Raw genomic sequence first — 17062 nt, 5'->3', positions numbered from 1 at the left:
AAAGTACTGGTTAGAAACCTCAAGTAGTCATGCAGCACCACTTGCTTGAAATAGATATCAGCATGTCGTACACCGTGGCGACTTATGATTTTACAAACGTCGCTTGGTACTCGATAAGTTAGAGATTGCACATGTTCCTAGCCTGTGACAATAGTTCTTGGGAATGGATTGTCGTAATTGGTTCGAACGAAGCTTTGAATTGGAGTTTGAGAGATTTAGTTGAGGTTTGTTTGAACTCTACCGACGGTTGTTTGAGGATACACCTGTCATCTTCGTCGACGTCTTCGTGAGCCGAGCATCTGTTCGAAGTTGTATTGCTGTGTACAATCGAACAGCGGTGGTTATAGATTAGATGCTACGAATGCATTGAAGCTAACAACTAGTCTTCTTGTGGTCCAGGATTGTACCTTGCCTGCTTCGGTGTGCTTGCGAACGAACAACTGTGGTCTCAATACATTTATATTTGGATGTGATTTTGGTATGTTGTGCAAGTCTTCTCTTCCACCCTCCTTTGGCTGCGAGTCGGAGGTTAGCAGTATCCCGTGAATGATTTCGGAACTGTAAAACAGGAGTGGCTGAAAATTCTGGAAGGTTAGCAGGGTTATGACTATGTTTGACTATCGTTGGATTAAAATATTTGGACCGTGAGTTCTGTCTACACTGTATGATTCCGTAATTTAGAACTTTGCTTCTGTTTGTCACAGTATAATCGGACAGGTTTGGTATACTTCGTAGCAGTTTTTTAGAGTGAGGACATGCATTTTGAATGTTCAGCTCGATCATGGAGTTGTTGATACACGTTAAGATGTCAGAAATGGACTTGACTGAGGACACGTAATGAAAAAGAGTCGTTTTCAGTATGATCTAACGACTCATCAATTAACGAACTGTCGAGAATTATACCGTACTGCTCATGTTTCACAGCTTTAATGTGGTACCCTTTTCCAGTGATGCACTCTCACAGTTTCCAAAGGGTAAAATATTGTACTATCCGCAATGGGGACTAATGTGGGAATTGCACAAAATTGCAATACTAACTTGACGATTGAAGTCAGCAACTATCGGCCATGTAGAGTACCGTGAGTATTGAACCACTTTACTTCTGAACAGGACGCCTGATTTTCTGATTTGGAGATGTCTCAGTCAATACCAACCAATGTGATGGGACCCGCATGAATCTTCTCCCCCTCCGCCGGCTGTGTTTTCTAGTAGCTTTTGTCACGAAAGCGAGCTTCACCAGTGTTGATTGTGATCAAACATGTTTTCGTACGAACAATCTCAGTATGCTAACTTTGTCTAGGAAACTGATCACTTTTCCAGCTCTGTGCGATTACTACAAATGAGACTCATCATCCTTTAAAGTCTCAAGTGCCACTGTCTCATTTTCGTCGTCATCGAGCACGAAGTAAGAATTTTTCACAACTGGCCTGAAATTGTAACCGGTGTAAGCATAGAAAGCAAGACTAGCAATCTCCTCAGCGAGTTGGCTGGTCCACCGATACTGATAAACCATGACGTAAGACAGTGTGAAAACTACCACACGTGTGAAGTAAATGTAAACTACGACTGCAGTGTAGAATTGTCGGAAAAGAGTGAGCTTCTCTAGATTTCTGGCAGCCTTACCATCAGCACGAGAAGCCTCTCTAAAATGATTTACAGACCATGCAATGGGGAATAAGACTGCACAGCAACAGATAATATCCAATAAGATAAAAACTTGCTTCCAGGTGAAGAAATCCTTGATTGATGGTCCAGCTTCGTCATAAACAACGTAAGCCGTATTTGCAAACACCTGGAGAGGAATGACCATCATGAGAACCTTCTTCTCTTTGTCCTGGAGCAAGGGCTTCACATAAGACCATCCAGTTCCAATGAGGACGATGACACTAAACAGTAGCAAGCCCCGGAGTAAATTGAAGATATAGAAGGCAACATTCCATCCATGAGGGGTTCCAGTCTTCTTCACGAACAGTTTGTCTTCTGCTTCACACATCAAATTTGAAGCCTTCAATACGACCAAGAGACTCATCAAGAAGTGGATGAAATGCACTGATTGTCTTTGGCTCCAGCATATGTAGACCCAAATTCCCAGGAGAGAAACATTACACAAGAAGAACATGAAATACATCAGCGGAAGCACAGTTTGGCCGATCGGCAAAAAATCCTTGAGGCCATCCTCCACATTGTACATTGAGGTCCTCACATCCATCGAGATTTCCGACCCCACACAATTAATAAAGAAGAAGCTGTATTCACTGTTGCTCAGAATTTTATGCGTCATGTTGAATTGGTCGATGTCAGCCAACGTGAACAATGTGTGAGTCTGATCGCTATCCAGAATGCAGTACATCCCTCGTGCCTTCAAACTCTCAAACATAGGTACAATATCTTCCAGGGTAGATAGAACAAATCCCATCCGCTTTCTGTCAGCGCTCGCATCCTTAACTTGCACATTCGACACTTCGACAGCAATCTCACCTCCTACAGAAAACCCGAAAGTTTGAAACGGTACAACCGAGCGCGAGTCATCTTCAATCATCACGTGCTTGATCTCTGCAAGCGCTGCAGGGAACAATATGACCGCCAGCAGTACTACAAGAGCTTGCAGCGAGCCGCTCAAGATTGCCATGGTTCTAATCTCGATGCTCCTCTACAGAAAAGCACCAGCCTGGGAACCTTACCCCCAACCTTCAATCCTCAGATGCGATGACCCTAACTCACACTTACTCCCCCCCTAAACATCCCCTTCTCCAATGCCACCAATTACTTCACCCCAAAGACGATCATTCCCTCACTCCGTTAACCTCCTCACCAAATTCCGACATTCAAAGCTTCGAAAGCCGCAATACCACGAAGCCAGCGGGTCACAGAATGCAGGGAGAATTCAAGGATGCAGGCTTTTCGGCAAGAAAACTCTGATTAAAAAAGAAGTCCTGTGCAGAATGTGCTTGTAGGCGCGCATAGGAAGTCGGTCGCCCAGCAATGCCAGACGAAGGCCTCAGAAAACAATCAATGCTGAATTGAAATGGCAAACTAGCTATAGTTTGTCGTCTCCGCACGGCTTTTACTGTGTCACGACCACCATATTCTTGCCTTCTTTCAATTGACGGTCATTACAATAACAATAACAAAATCCCTCACCAGCAATGCTTTTCCTCAATAGTGGGTTTCGAACTTTCTGAGGTAAATCTTCTGCCGCGTTTAAGGGATGATATTGTGGGCCTTGAATATTAGCAAATTACATGTGCGCAACTCTGGTTTCTTATTATGACAGTTCCAATTATTTCCACAAACTTAACGGTTAGCAGGCTGTAAAATAGTCGGCATTCTAATGGTGCTCCACCTCCTGGGTCCTAAGCTGAGAACACCAAAAGTTTCAATAAATTAAGAACTAATACTAAACCTGATGGGGTCGAGTATTCAATACGCGACACCTCATTGCTACTCGCTCAAGACGGCGAAATCGCTTGGGCATCATGATCGTTCGATCATCGCAAGTTTCAAAAAGAAATGAATTGTCATGAAAACCTAGTTCGAAATCTTCTTTTCCCTAAGCAAAGGTCACGTGATCAAAGCAAAGCATACGTGACTAAAGTAGCTTTGAAGCCCGCTGAGTAACAAGCTAAGTGATTCCCGGGAATCCTGCACAGTCAAGCAGGACCAGTGTGGGTCACAGTTGGAGCGTTTGAATAATTGTTTGTTCAAACTCTTTCAAATGAGGAGGAACTCATCGTTGTTTGCAAATCGAATAATTCTCTCTCTCTCTCTCTCTCTCTCTCTCTCTCTCGCTCGCTCGCTCGCTCTCTCTCACACACACACACAAACACACACATCGCTTCTAGTGAATCAGAGACAACGACGGACAACAGTGCAGTATCTGAGGAAGAACAATGAGGTCGATTCTTAAAAGCAAACTCTACGATTACACACACACGACATGAGAAGATCAACCTGGAAACGTCCAAGGAATGCTTCTCTCACCTGTTTGTAACTGAAATCCGAGCAGCAAGGATTTTGCTATCAGCACTGAGTCCGACTTTGTAACGTGTACGTTCGATCGCTCGCTCGCTGCTGATCCGTCATACACAGCTTACGCAATGCACACAAAGCTCATGTGCTCCATGGATTTGAGAGGGTAAAGTGGGAGGAGCGAGGTGAGACCCAGTGCAGCTTCCATGGCCCAAACAAATGCGGTGCTCGGATTCCATACTCTTCCACCATCGCCACCATATCTCTGCAATTCTTACACATAACGGGTCAGAAAACACAGGCTGATAAAAAGATGAAGCATGTTTTTGAGGTAGACCTACCAAAGATTCAAAAAGACAATACTGATGATGCTACATAAATTTTTTTAAAAAATAAAATAAAATAAAATAAAACTTATCTTTTCCTCTTCTGATTTACTGGGAAATATTATGTATAAAACCACTTAAGATGCTTCTTAATTTCAACCAATTAGAAATTTTTAAATTTGTAACTTTTCCTCTTCTCCTCTAAATGTAAAAGACCTTTTTAAGGAATTCAATTGTTAAAATTCTTGTAAAAGTTTCTCACAATTTGTGTGAGTTTTTTAATACAACCAATAGAACTCAATCTATATTTTGTAGGTTAGTTTGTGAGCCAGAATCTATTTGGGGTTTTTGAAATAAAAAATCATGCTCTTCAAACACATGTCTGTTACAATGATTTAAAATTCTTTGTGTAGAATGTTCTTATAAATAATGAGAACAATCAGACTCAACATTTATAATTTAAAGTATTGAATTAGCAGTATTGTTTTGCTGCAATGAACTTTTTAATTTGATTGTATTCAAATTAAAAAGCATTGGAGAATTGTGTGCATGAATAAAAATTAAATGCTATCTCCAATAATTTTAAATTTTAAAACTTAATAAATAATTACTATTGCATCAATGAAAATAATACTAAGAAAGCAAAAAGACCCTAAAATGATGTCTTTGACTTCTAACACCTTGGTGTAGATAGTCATGAACATTCCTAGTTGGTATTTAAAGATGCATATTATTTTCGAAATTACTATTTATACAATAAATGATTCTTATTTAATATAAAAAAATTTCCTCACTAATCATATACTGTAGTTTTACAAAATAATATATTAGATTCGATTTATAAAACAAACATACCACTAAAATTGACGAGGAACTAATAATATTCTCTTGTAACCTTTTAAAACTAAAAATAACTTTTAAACAAAGATGAAAAAATAAGCAAAAAAATAAAATAAAAATATTTTTTTTTGAAAATCTTTACAAAACCGTTTTTAATATGTACTACCCTAATAGTTTCTTCACAAATCTTACTTTTATTTTCATATTTTGTAATTTTGAAATACAAATCTTACTTTCATGTCATGTTGGTCTTGTTGTTCTAGGTTTTTTTGACTTAGAGTTTCTATTTATATATATATTTATTTATATTTTAACTATTGATGTTTGATGTGGTTATTTTGTTTCAAACCAATTAAATAAGTAAATAAAATTATAAATATATAAATTATTTCTTTGCAAAATATTTAATAATTATTTTAATTTTTGTGACTATTCATAGAAATTGGATGTTTTATATTTTTCTTATTTATTTTAACTATCTTTATGCTTCGAAATTTATCAAATTATGTATTTTAAGTATAAGATTTATCTCCTTCCATTTGTTTATAGTAAAACACCAAATTTACTATAAAAAATCAAAATTTGTATACAAAAAAATTTCAACGTCTTGACATTTAATTGAAAAAATTGAGATTTTTGAACATCTCTCTTCTATACTTCCAATCTTAGAAATAAATTTCATCCATTTTCTACACTAAATAATTTTCTTTTCAGGCACCACACACTGAATTGATTATAAACATTAACATCGGAGTAATGCAAGAAAAAATATTTTTTAATATATAAATTATTAGAATCAAAAAAAAAATGTTGGAAATAACAGAATGTTCATGTTTTGCAGTTTACTTATTTTATCATTGTTGTCCCTTTTCAAATGCATTAAATCTGGAGTTCGGATCAGCCTAGGTATGTGGATACATGAAGATAGACGAACGAAGTTTCCAAACGAATGAACGAGGATCCCAAATTAACGAACGAAGATTCAAAATGAACGAACGAGAGAAGTCCGTCGTCGTTGTCGTCGGGGTTTCCCTTATCCAAGCAAGGGTGTGTGTGTGCGCCGCGGGTATGGCCTCCTCCTCGTCCTCCTGTTGCAGCGGGGCTCTCTCTCTCGTAGTAGTAGTAGTAGCCCACTCTTCGCTTGGATCCCCCCTTTCTCGTTTCGTATTCTTCACCTCTTCTTCTCCACTTCTCGTCTGTGCTGTATTGCGAGAAGTTTGCAGTTATTTTTTCGCGAACTTGCTGCTATTTCCTTTTTCGTGTTGTTTTAGAGGTGGGGACTAAAAGAGGAGTGTGAATTTCGAGTTAGTTGTAGAGTTCTGTGAGGATCCGGGAGCAATTTGTAGCAGCGGATTTAGAAATTTGTTAGAAATGGCAGCAGCTGCATGCCAGATGATGTCCTTGAAAGTGGCGCAAAGCCCCAGGGTTGCTCTAGACAACCAGGCCATGCGAGGTTGCAAGGCCGCTTTGAGTTCTGCTTCCTTGGGATGTAGTCGTGGAGTTGTTTACACCTTGGGCGCGAGGTTGCGCGCGGTTGGAGGTGATAGCTGGGGATACAAGAGCAGCTGCTGCCGGAAATTCGTCGTCAGTGCAGCTGTTGCGGAGCCTGCTTCTGCGATCCAGGCTGAGTCTGGTGCTCCAGCAGAGGGCTTGTCCATGCACTTTAAGGTAGTTCATCCTTGCAGGTTTGCTTTTGTGAGGTTTTTGTCACAATGATTTGTATATGATGATCTTTTCTGCATTCACCGAGAAAAACTTATACCTCTAGCCACTGTCGCGAGATGTTCTCGTGTAGTCCTCAATCTATATCTTCTGTGCAGTGTCTCCGACAGATGCGCAATTGTATAGTAAGACATGCCGTTTTTATTGATCATTTTCATGCGATCAATGATGAATCTTTCCATAGCTTCTTTACGTGATAGTTTTGGCATCTAGATTTTATTTTATTTGTTCTGAAATGTGACACCCTAGCTACTCCATTTGAGTACTTGTTTCATGTCAGAATTACTATGAGATTCTGTAGGTTATAATGTCGCATTTCTTTTTGTGTTCCAGGCAGAGGGATCCATGAACGAGAACTCAATCTCGAAAGTCACCAAGGCACTTGAGGTAATGACGCGTTTCGTTTTCGACTGTAGTTATATTGGTGAAGAACACGGTATAGATTTTTTTTTATGTGAAAGACTTTGGTGCAATCTCAACGTAGACTTACGAGGCTGATTCACTGACTGAATTTTTTTTTTTACGGTAGGGAATCGAGGGTGTGAGCCAAATCAAGGTTTACGTTGAGGAAGGCGCTGCCACCGTTGAGGTAATGCGGGCTTCACAGGATTAATTGGATCCTGGTTTATTAGCTAAATTGCCGTTGCGACAGTTTGTGTTAAAACGTTGTAAAGTTTTCTGTGCTGTGTTCTACAATTTGTAGCAGTCCCCGGATCATGTTCCATTGTTCAAGTTAACAGATCAATCTGGACAATCATACATCTGTCTGAGTGTGACACGTCACAATCCTGTCGACTTGTTGCGAGTTCTAATTTTTGCTAGGGTTTTGAAGCATAACTGCTGATGAAAAAAAACGTGCGATGTAAACACTCAAATTCTTCTTTCACCGAATATTTTGGATTGTTCTACTGTAGTTCCAATCTGAGTTACTGACAAACTACAATGAACAGAGGAGTTGGTACCAATTTTAGTCAGTGGCAATATGGAACGCTAACCGCAAATTGGATGTTGTTGCAGTTGGTCAAACAGACCGACATTCAAGCAACGGGTGTCGCTTCAAGTTTGGTAGAAACCATTGTGCAGGCAGGATTCAAGATTCAAGCGCTAAGCTTAGGCTTTGATGACGATGGCGGTGATGATGACGAATTCATCGATTACGACCCATCTTCCTTCAGTGAAGAGGAAGAAGCCACTGCTGAGTAGATGATTTGATTAGTCCAACTTATTTCTGTTTTTCCAGTTGCCTGGTCTCTGGGTCTTTCTTGTGGGGATCAAATATTCTACCTCCGACTTAGGAAAAATGTAAATGTGCTATTTTCGAGTTGTGCACAAGTTCGGGAAGAAAGCATTTTATCTTCATGTTATGGTTGAATTCTGAGTTTCAAACCACACGGTGTTTTCAGCTTAACAGTTAGATTAATACGATTCCATGATTTACTGAACAGTGCACCTCTTAGTCTATTCTGATAAAGCATCCTGGAACACACAATAAAGTTATTTTAAGTGTCCATGGAGCATCGTCTGCGCAGGTTGCACGATGATCCAATGGTTCCCAGTGAATCAACCAGCAATATGAAGTGTCTCGGCATAAAATTTTCTGCCTCGTCGAGACAACGCGTTGCCTGTGTTTGTTTTGAGGTATGAAAGACCGCATTTACAGACCTTTACGAAATGTGCGAAAGATTGTCGTTGCATGATTCATCCATGTTTATGGTGGTGAATCGGAATCTTGTGCTGACTTCAGTGGAAGTGTCTTAACAGCTGTTCACAATTGCGGCAAAGGTGATAACATCACCCATTCATGTAAAATCACACACAAAAATCACCAACGATCGAATATGTAGTGGGGAGTCTTGGTACTAAACACAACTTCGAGTCTTTTTTGGATTTGGCAGTTAAAGTTGTCAGAGCCACATAATCCCTGATCAGGGTTTTCATACTTTTAAATTCTTCAAATTTGGAACTTTATTCAATACAATGGAATTTTAAGTACATTTGAGGGACATTGAATGATATTAAATTATTCAATACAATGAAATTTTAAGTACATTTGAATTTGAAGGACGTTGAATAATATTAAATTTTTCAAATTAGATACATTTGAAGATTATTGAATGATATTAAAAAAAAAAAAAAATTGATACTTTGTTGTCTAGTATCACCTTTAATGGATTGGTTTCTACAACAATATCTTTAAATGCAAGGAATTGACAGTTGATCACATCTATTAGTATTGAACAACTTTTTGAGTAAATTGTGTCATTTTGTAATTTTTTTTTTTTTTTTATTAAACATACTAAATCTAAAAGATCTAATGCCTAAAAGAATTTTGACTAAAAATTCATACTATAATATTTTAATACAAATAAAAAACCTAAAACAAGATACATGATCTAATGGTATAATAAGAATTGTATTTGATGGTTGAAATATAGAGTTGTGTTATTACAAGGTTTCTACAAGTAAATGTCTTTGTTTTTTAACTTCTACATCATTTGAGTTTGTACTTCAAATCCTAAATCTATTCAATTTCACTCCACAATCTTTTACCTTATATTATGCTTTTCTACAATAAAAGCATAGACTTTCATATATATATATATATATATATATATATATTCCTTCTTCTTCTTCTTCTTCTTCTTATACAGTTCCTTACTTAGAATGAGTAGTACCAATTTGCATAGGTTTAGATCTTGAAAAATATTTTTTTATATTTTTAAAAATAGATGCAATAGTTTGATTTGCTCCTCTTTAATCAAGTCTTTGTTCTTGACTTCTTTCAAATAATCGCTTGTTATATGCAATTGCTCAATTAATAAATTATTCTAAAGATTTAGCTTTTGGCATTATCAATAATAACTCCTTCATGTTATCCTTCAATCCATGTCAAAATTAATTAATAAGCGTTTTGTTATTCTAATCCACATCACATATAAGTTTTTGAAATTGAGTATTATATATGGCAACAAAACATGATCCTTGCTGCAAAGATTGAAGCTTGATTTTTGCTACCTTTTCACAATCAATATGTCCAAATCTTGATCTTATATCATTAAATTTCTCTACCATGTTGATCTTTGATTTTTTCAAACTTGTTGTAGAAGCAATTCTAAAATCCAATTGTCATGCTTGTCCACTTATATTTGCTTCTTGCAATTGCAAAACTTCTTGGCATTAAGTTTAAACTTCATTGTTATCTTCTTCTATAAATGTTGAAATAAGGTTCCACTTATTGGAATTACTAATATGTGGAATCTCAGCTTAAAAAGTATTAAAAAGATTTTGAAGATCTGCAATTGAGACAAATCTATTATTACTTTGTTCATGTGTATCTTGTTTTTTTTCTTTTTGTAACAATATTTTTAACCAAAATATTCTAAAGAAGTGGAATAATTCACTAACTTCTTAATAAAAAACAACATATAAGAAGTGGGATAGTCCTCTTACTTTTCAATTCAAAATAATACTTAAGAAGTGGAGTAGTTCATTCACTTCTTGATACAAAACAACACCTAAGAAGCAAGGTCATTCATTCACTTTCTAACACAGAAGAACATTCAAGAAGTGGAGGAGTCCACTTACTTCTTAACACAAAATAACTTTGTAAATAAAATAAAAATAAAAATAGCCTTGTCAAATTATTAAAGACACAATTAAAACTTCAATTAAAAAGAAATAATTTCAATCAATGAAGTCTATGTTGTATATATAAAGATGGAATAATTAAGAAGATAATAACCAATGAATAATATTAAAAATGAGTAGGCCTAAAAGTTTAAAAAAGAACAAATCCAAGAGCTGAGTTCACAAGATTAAAGAAGTTCTTAGTCATGTTTCTATTTATACTACTTACAAGACATAAAACATGGAGTCTAAGTATTAAATACAAAAACTTAAAGAATATAAATAAACAAGTGAGATGTATCTTATAAAAAAATAATATAGAAAATTTAAAAAATTATATAATCAAGAAGAAATTGGAATAGTTGTTATCAAAGGCAAAAAAGCTACAAATACTTGAAACTAAACTAGAAATAAGAAAGTAGTTGATAAGAGTTAAGAAGGTCTTATTCATGCTTCTATATATACTATCTAACTAGGAGCTATGTAACAATGTTCTATAGGACCTCCAACACATATCTAACTTGTAAAATAAGTTTCTTATATATATGCCACATGACCAACTTGTACCATAAGTAGCAAATATGTGTGACATGTGGAAAACTTGTTGACCAAGTTTTTAAACTATTAATCATCTATTGACACATATAAAGTGAAATCCATAAAAAAAAACTTCTAAGATATTATATAATTTATGTACTTTTAATTATTTCTAACCAACTATTTTTATCTAAGTAATTACTAATTTTAATTATATTTGTAATATCAAGCTTTTCATATCTTGCCACACAAGTTAATAGAAGATTTATTTGTCAAATCTCAAGAAGCTCCTTAAGAAGCTTCCTAAAAAGACTTTTGATCCAAGTTCAACTACATGGCTTGTTTCTTAAGTTGTTCTAAAAGTTTCTTAGAGTGCCACTTAACATAGTTTAGTTTCTAAGCTATCTATCACATACTTCTACTAAGTTTTTAGAATATTTTAGAAATATATATTATAATATAAAATATTCTTTGAAAGTTCTAAAAACTTTTATATATATATATATATATATATACATATGTAACACAAATATATTATATAAAGTACTTTTAAGTCTGAGAATAATAAATAATTTAAATACATTAATTATATATATCAATATAAAAAATGATATAATTTAATTTTTATAAATATTATATTATTTCTATTAATAGATTTATTAATTGATTTTTATTATTAATTACACAATGCATAAATGTACATATAAAACTTGTATATAATTTATTACTTTATATACATTAATTCAATAAAAAATAATAAAAAATATATTTTAGTTGGATGAATTGGATGGATGTCTAATCAAGGTTGCTTCTTTTATCCACCTGGAGGTATTAAAAAACTCTACCTTAAAACTAATTATTTCAAGACAAAGTTGTGTATCAATCTTTGCTTGCTTTAGTAGTACATCTGTTTTAGCTTTTGAGATTTGCAAAGCTTAGAATAAGGTGATGATAAGCAAAGAGCAACAAGAAGGCTTGTTGTTGAGTTTTGGATATTACAACATCTTTTTGCCTCTATTTCTTTCTAGGTAGTTTTACCATATAGTAGAATATAATCAATCTATAGAGTAGTTTTTCATAATACAATTATTTCACATTTTTTAGTTGTTTTTGCTAATTCCTAACTGTTTCATGTTTTTGTAGATTATCAAAGACAAGAAGACTAAAAATTCTTGAAACAAGACTAAGAACTAAAAAGGCATTGATAAGAGTGAAGAAGGTTTCACTCTTGCCTCCATATATACTATCTAACTAAGAGATATGTGGCAATATTCTATATGACCTCCAAAATGTAGTGACTTTGCAAAACATGTATCTTAACTTGCAAGGCAAGTTTTTTATATGTGCGCCACGTAATTAGCTTGTTTTGCAAGCTACTAACATGTGTGGCATATGCTTAACTTATTGACCAAGTTTTGAAACCTACCAATCAATTACAAATACATATAAAATCAAAGCAATATCTATAAAACTTCTAAGAAGCTTCTTTAGAAGATATTACAAAATAAATCTATTTTTACTACTTCTATTTAATCATATAAATAAATATTAGAATAAATATGAATGTCCATCACCAAAAGCTCCCTGAGTTGATTATGAGAAGAGTGAAATCATAGCAATGGAAGTAAGTCTAATTTAGAGCTTGATGGTTTGTGTTGTGAGTTTCAGTTACAAAGATGTATTGTGAATGCAATTTGTGGTACAATTCTACATTTGTCAAGAATCTGCATTACTTTGCATTACTTCCCCAGTTCATCAAGTTCAAACTTTACAGGCTCATTTTTTAAAAGGCTTGAGTGTTTGACAATGAGGCATCTTTGGTTCGCTCAATTTCATCAATCTGCCACAAAGTATTGAAAGGAGTGTTTGACAATGCGGCATCTTTGGTTCGCTCAATTTCATCAATCTGTCACAAAGTATTGAAAGGAGTGTTTGACAATGCGGCATCTTTGGTTCGCTCAATTTCATCAATCTGCCACAATGTATTGAAAGGAGTGTTTGACAATGAGGCATCTTTGGTTCGCTCAATTTCATCAATCTGCCACAAAGTATGCTTATTTCATCAATTCATCTTTTCACCATGTTCGTGTTCTGTGTTATTTCTTGTAAAGGTCCTCAAGGCTATTCGGAGCATAGTATGTTCAATTCATTCGTCCTCACTTACATCTCTTGTAGTTGACTTGAAAAGCTTTCACGTCATCACTTTGCTACTCTTTTGGGCAATTTTCTCTCCAATTCTGGATTTCATCGGTCCTTCAATCGCTCTCTAGTTAACTTCCCTAGCAATTAGCTCCGAGATTTTTTGTCTCTCCGTGTGCTGCTCCTGAGCTGAATGGTACGTTCCATTTTGGGCTGTTGGAGTGGTTTTTCCTTCTGAGCTTGTGCTTTGCTGACTATGTATGTATAATGTCGTTCCTTTGAGAGAGGACTGCAAGTAGAGCTGCGGTTGGTTTGAAAATTAGGCTCATTGTGCAGTCCTGATCTAGGTCGGTGACTAAGTTTATTAGGGATTCCGTGACAATGGCAAACACGCTAAATTTTGTATTTCTGTTGTGTCTCTCGCAAGATCTTTGCCATACGGTGGCATTAATCCTCTCTCTAAACCCTTATTGTATCTTTTCTGATTGGAAGGCAGAGTTATCTCTTCCTTCTTTTCAATTGGTTCAATTCTACTTAACCCCTAAATTTTGTCATGTTTTGCCTATGATTCTTGTCGTTAGAATGCATGTGTTAATTTGAGGTCTTTGTTGTGCTTGTTTTTTCAGTGCATATGTCTGATTAATGTGCCTTACCTGAAGTCTCTTTTCAGCGCTGAGCAGTTAATGCATTTTCAGTCTTCACCACTGCTACTTTACCCGACTCGACTACATTGATGCCTTCCATGTGTACTTCTATTCGGTACTGTACTTCTCTCCCCTTGTGTCACTACTGAGTGCGCTGAATTTTGATCATCCTCATGCTTTCTGCAAGATTCCCAATGGAATCAAGATTTCCTCATCTGTGGGTTACGTCATATCAGCCGAAATGACATAGCTACAACTGAAGATAGATTGTATGTAGGTGATTTTCTTGGCTGAAACGTCCACTTGCACTAAACCTCAGTGTGAACTCACCTAACTTATTACGCATTTGATGCGTCTTTGACCTCACGCTTTAAGATGTGATGCACAGTGAAAAGAGATTGTATCTAGTCTTCGAGTACCTAGACCTTGACTTAAAGAAATATATGGACACATGTCTCGATCTTGCTAAGGATCCACGCTTGATTAAAGTAGGGTGAGATTTTTGTTAATTTACTTAGCTTTGTATTTTCATTCTCTTGCTAAGATGATTCGGTAGAAACAGTAGGAGTCGAACCATTTCGGAGGGATTGGCATGCAAGAATTCTACTTTGAGAGCATCACATGACAAATTTTTCTTTATTTGTTGCAAACCTTCCTATACCAAATCCTGAGGGGAATTGTTTACTGTCATTCCCATAGGTACTTCATTGTGGCTTGAAGCCACAGAATCTCTTGATCGACCTACGGACTAATGCCTTGAAGCTTGCTGATTTTGGCCTTGCAAGAGCATTTGGCATACTTGTGAGGACTTTCACTCACGAGGTATGATGTCCATTTCCATCTACTCAAAAGTAATCATGTTTCTATCTTGTTAGGTTTTGAGCGATTGTTCTTGTATTCTTCATTCACAGCTGTTATTTGATAAACTCAAGTGAATCTGATCATTGTAACTCTCATCCGAAGTTGAAGTGGTAACATTATGGTACCAAGCACCAAAGATTCTCTTAGGCTCTTGGCACTACTCCACACCAGTAGATGTGTGGTCTGTCGGATGCATATTTGCCGAAATGATAACTCAGAGACCTATTTTTCCTGGTGAATAAGAGATCAACGAGATGTTCAAGATATTTAGATACATTCTTTAGTGCTGGAAACTGGTTAACCTATACAAAATGATGAAGTGTGTGCTAGTATTTGTGTTAAAACCATACAACTCCTGGTTAGATCTATTTGTAATTTGGGAACAGCTTAATAGGAAACTTTTTACTGTCTTTCACTCCTGTTTACTGCCGTCATATTCCTCTCCCAAGTACTATCTTCGTGACTCCTCATTTAACTACTTTCGTCTGTGCAACTGTTACAGCTGTCTCATGGTGAATACTTGTGAAAGACACTCTCAGTAAAATGATCTATCCAGATAATTTACTCTTAAGCTTTTCTCTTGATGATTTAATATGCAGATTGCTAGATACTCCAATATAGGAAATGTAGCTAGGGGTAACTTCTCTTCCAGATTACAAATCAGCTTTTCCAACGTAGGCTTCCAAGGTGTAAAGTCATTCCACACTTCTATTACATTGCTTTCCAAACTAGTTTTCTGTCACATTCCTTGTGTTAGTGAAGACATAGATCATGCAAACAATGTATTGCGTTTGAGGGTTGTTTGGATATCTTTTGTAAGGTCCCTAAGGCACCTGGGCCGCAAGTCTAACAAGTCATGTGTGTTTTGTAGAACATGGCATCAATTGTTCCTAGTTAGGAGCCGTTAGGCATTGACTTACTATCGATAAGTTTCTTTACGCGAGGCTTAACTTTTTTTTGAATATTTGCATTTGTTATTCAAGTTCAGTGAAAGTTTTGCTCTTATGGTAGTTGTTGGTTTTGGTGATCTGGTGCATAGGCTTGATTTGTTGGTATATTTGTCCGATGTATTTCACTAGAACGGATGCCTTTTAGATTCCTACGTTATATTACTCTCCTCTGCCTAGCTTATAAATGTTCTGAACTATTGATAATAATATTTGATAACGCAAGCAGATGCCAACAAGTACTTGTGCCGTTGCAATCAGTGTGCTTATAACAACACATTCAAAATTGATATAGTTGATCTTTGGTTCTATTTTGATGTACAGAAAATGCTGATAATGGAGTTAAGTCGACAATATCCGCTTACATTGCACTGGAGCACGAGTGTTTCAAGGATGTCAGTTTGGTGCCGTGATATCTTCATGCAATTCTGTGCGACACAGCCTCAACGTTGATGTAGATAACCAGACATTTTTCCACTTGAAAGGCAGAAAAAATATCTTTGCATAATAGTGTGAATGACAGCAATGCTTTGTGAAGCTAGTGCACGAATTATTTGGAGCATTCATGAATTGTGTCAAGCTAGGAGAGATATTGTCAGACCATATTTTTCTTTAGTAATTTTTATTTCTTTCCGCGACTTCTGGATGAAATCCAAAAGTAGACATGTTTTTGAAATTTGTAACTCCGCTTTCATCTGTCCAGCTCAAGTTTCCAAACGGAAGGACCATGTGCATGCGCAAATTATTTCCTCAGGTGTTGCAGATTTTATCGACATTGTAACGTATATCATCAGTGTTGATGATTCAAAACACCCCAGCAGTGCTTGTCGAATTTTGTTAGTAGGCAAGCTGATTAGGCCTCGTCACACGCTCAATGAATAAATGTTGATAGGCTTACAAATAATAATGTCAGTTTTAAGAAAGATTATTTACTCAAATGTTTACTAAGTGAACAGGATTAGTCTTAAAATTCAAATGCATAATCTGACTGGTCATTTATAAATTGCACATGTATCGACTGAAATGAATGTTACTGAAAGTGGTGTAAAGGAAAAAATCAAGAGCGTATCTGGCTCCTGACTGGTACATCACACCACAAGGTCAGTCAAACTTGGTAACCCCACACCATCCAAGGATCCAACATGTTGTGAACAAATAATTCAAACAGCTCAAGCAATCAACCATTGCAACGCATTGTGCCACATCAGTTTGAGGCCCAAGCCTCCAGTGATTGTCAAGACTAGGACAATGCAGATAAAAAAAAGGTTTGGATTGCTGAACTTAACAACCTTCTTTTGCATTTCAACAAAGGTCTGTTGGTCCCTATCTATAAGTCATTGTCTACTGGTCCTTGTCAAACAACTTTGTCGAAATATTCTGCATTAATATTTCCTGAAAAATCATACAAAGTAACCCAAGTATTTATAGTCCAATTCTTATTCTTATTTGT

The 17062-nt window shown here is 36.0% G+C and overlaps 1 protein-coding gene, 1 long non-coding RNA gene and 1 pseudogene across 6 annotated transcripts; 2 read left to right on the top strand and 1 right to left on the bottom strand.

Annotated features, from left to right (window-relative positions):
• Window positions 1–847: 847 nt before the first annotated feature.
• On the bottom strand, window positions 848–4306 carry LOC149989915 (protein CANDIDATE G PROTEIN-COUPLED RECEPTOR 7 pseudogene; annotated as a pseudogene). 3 transcript variants are annotated; one of them, XR_016504362.1, is made up of 2 exons: window positions 3982–4115; window positions 848–2481 (listed from the first exon to the last, which is right to left on the bottom strand). The product of XR_016504362.1 is annotated as a protein CANDIDATE G PROTEIN-COUPLED RECEPTOR 7 pseudogene, transcript variant X2 (transcript). The 3 variants fall into 3 exon arrangements; XR_016504363.1 differs by lacking the exon at window positions 848–2481 and adding an exon at window positions 3244–3642 and having other exon boundaries at window positions 3982–4306; XR_016504360.1 differs by lacking the exon at window positions 3982–4115 and having other exon boundaries at window positions 848–2761.
• A 1920-nt stretch (window positions 4307–6226) lies between these two features.
• LOC112281054 (uncharacterized) lies at window positions 6227–8229 on the top strand. Its single transcript, XM_024517252.3, has 4 exons — window positions 6227–6803; window positions 7191–7244; window positions 7387–7446; window positions 7875–8229. Exons 1-4 carry the CDS (start codon window positions 6507–6509, stop codon window positions 8058–8060), a joined length of 597 nt encoding a protein of 198 aa, XP_024373020.1. The 5' UTR covers window positions 6227–6506; the 3' UTR covers window positions 8061–8229.
• A 4540-nt stretch (window positions 8230–12769) lies between these two features.
• On the top strand, window positions 12770–16314 carry LOC112279311 (uncharacterized). 2 transcript variants are annotated; one of them, XR_016504340.1, is made up of 5 exons: window positions 12770–13069; window positions 13787–13919; window positions 14504–14626; window positions 15265–15352; window positions 15537–16314. It is a non-coding gene; the product is annotated as an uncharacterized LOC112279311 (long non-coding RNA). The 2 variants fall into 2 exon arrangements; XR_002968991.3 differs by lacking the exon at window positions 12770–13069 and adding an exon at window positions 13076–13356.
• The last annotated feature ends 748 nt before the right edge of the window (window positions 16315–17062 follow it).

Source organism: Physcomitrium patens, chromosome 1 (assembly GCF_059467195.1).
Source record: "Physcomitrium patens ecotype Gransden chromosome 1, ASM5946719v1, whole genome shotgun sequence".
Taxonomy (NCBI): Eukaryota; Viridiplantae; Streptophyta; class Bryopsida; order Funariales; family Funariaceae; genus Physcomitrium; species Physcomitrium patens.
The sequence above is the reverse complement of the archived record's forward strand: the minus strand, read 5'-3'. Positions and strand labels throughout refer to the sequence as shown.

Excerpts from the sequence above, each read along its gene's own strand:
- LOC112281054 (XM_024517252.3), top strand. The coding sequence starts at position 6,507 with ATGGCAGCAGCTGCATGCCAGATGATGTCCTTGAAAGTGGCGCAAAGC. Across the intron at positions 6,804-7,190 it reads GCTTGTCCATGCACTTTAAG|GCAGAGGGATCCATGAACGA; the intron begins GTAGTTCATCCT and ends TTTGTGTTCCAG. Across the intron at positions 7,245-7,386 it reads AAGTCACCAAGGCACTTGAG|GGAATCGAGGGTGTGAGCCA; the intron begins GTAATGACGCGT and ends TTTTTACGGTAG.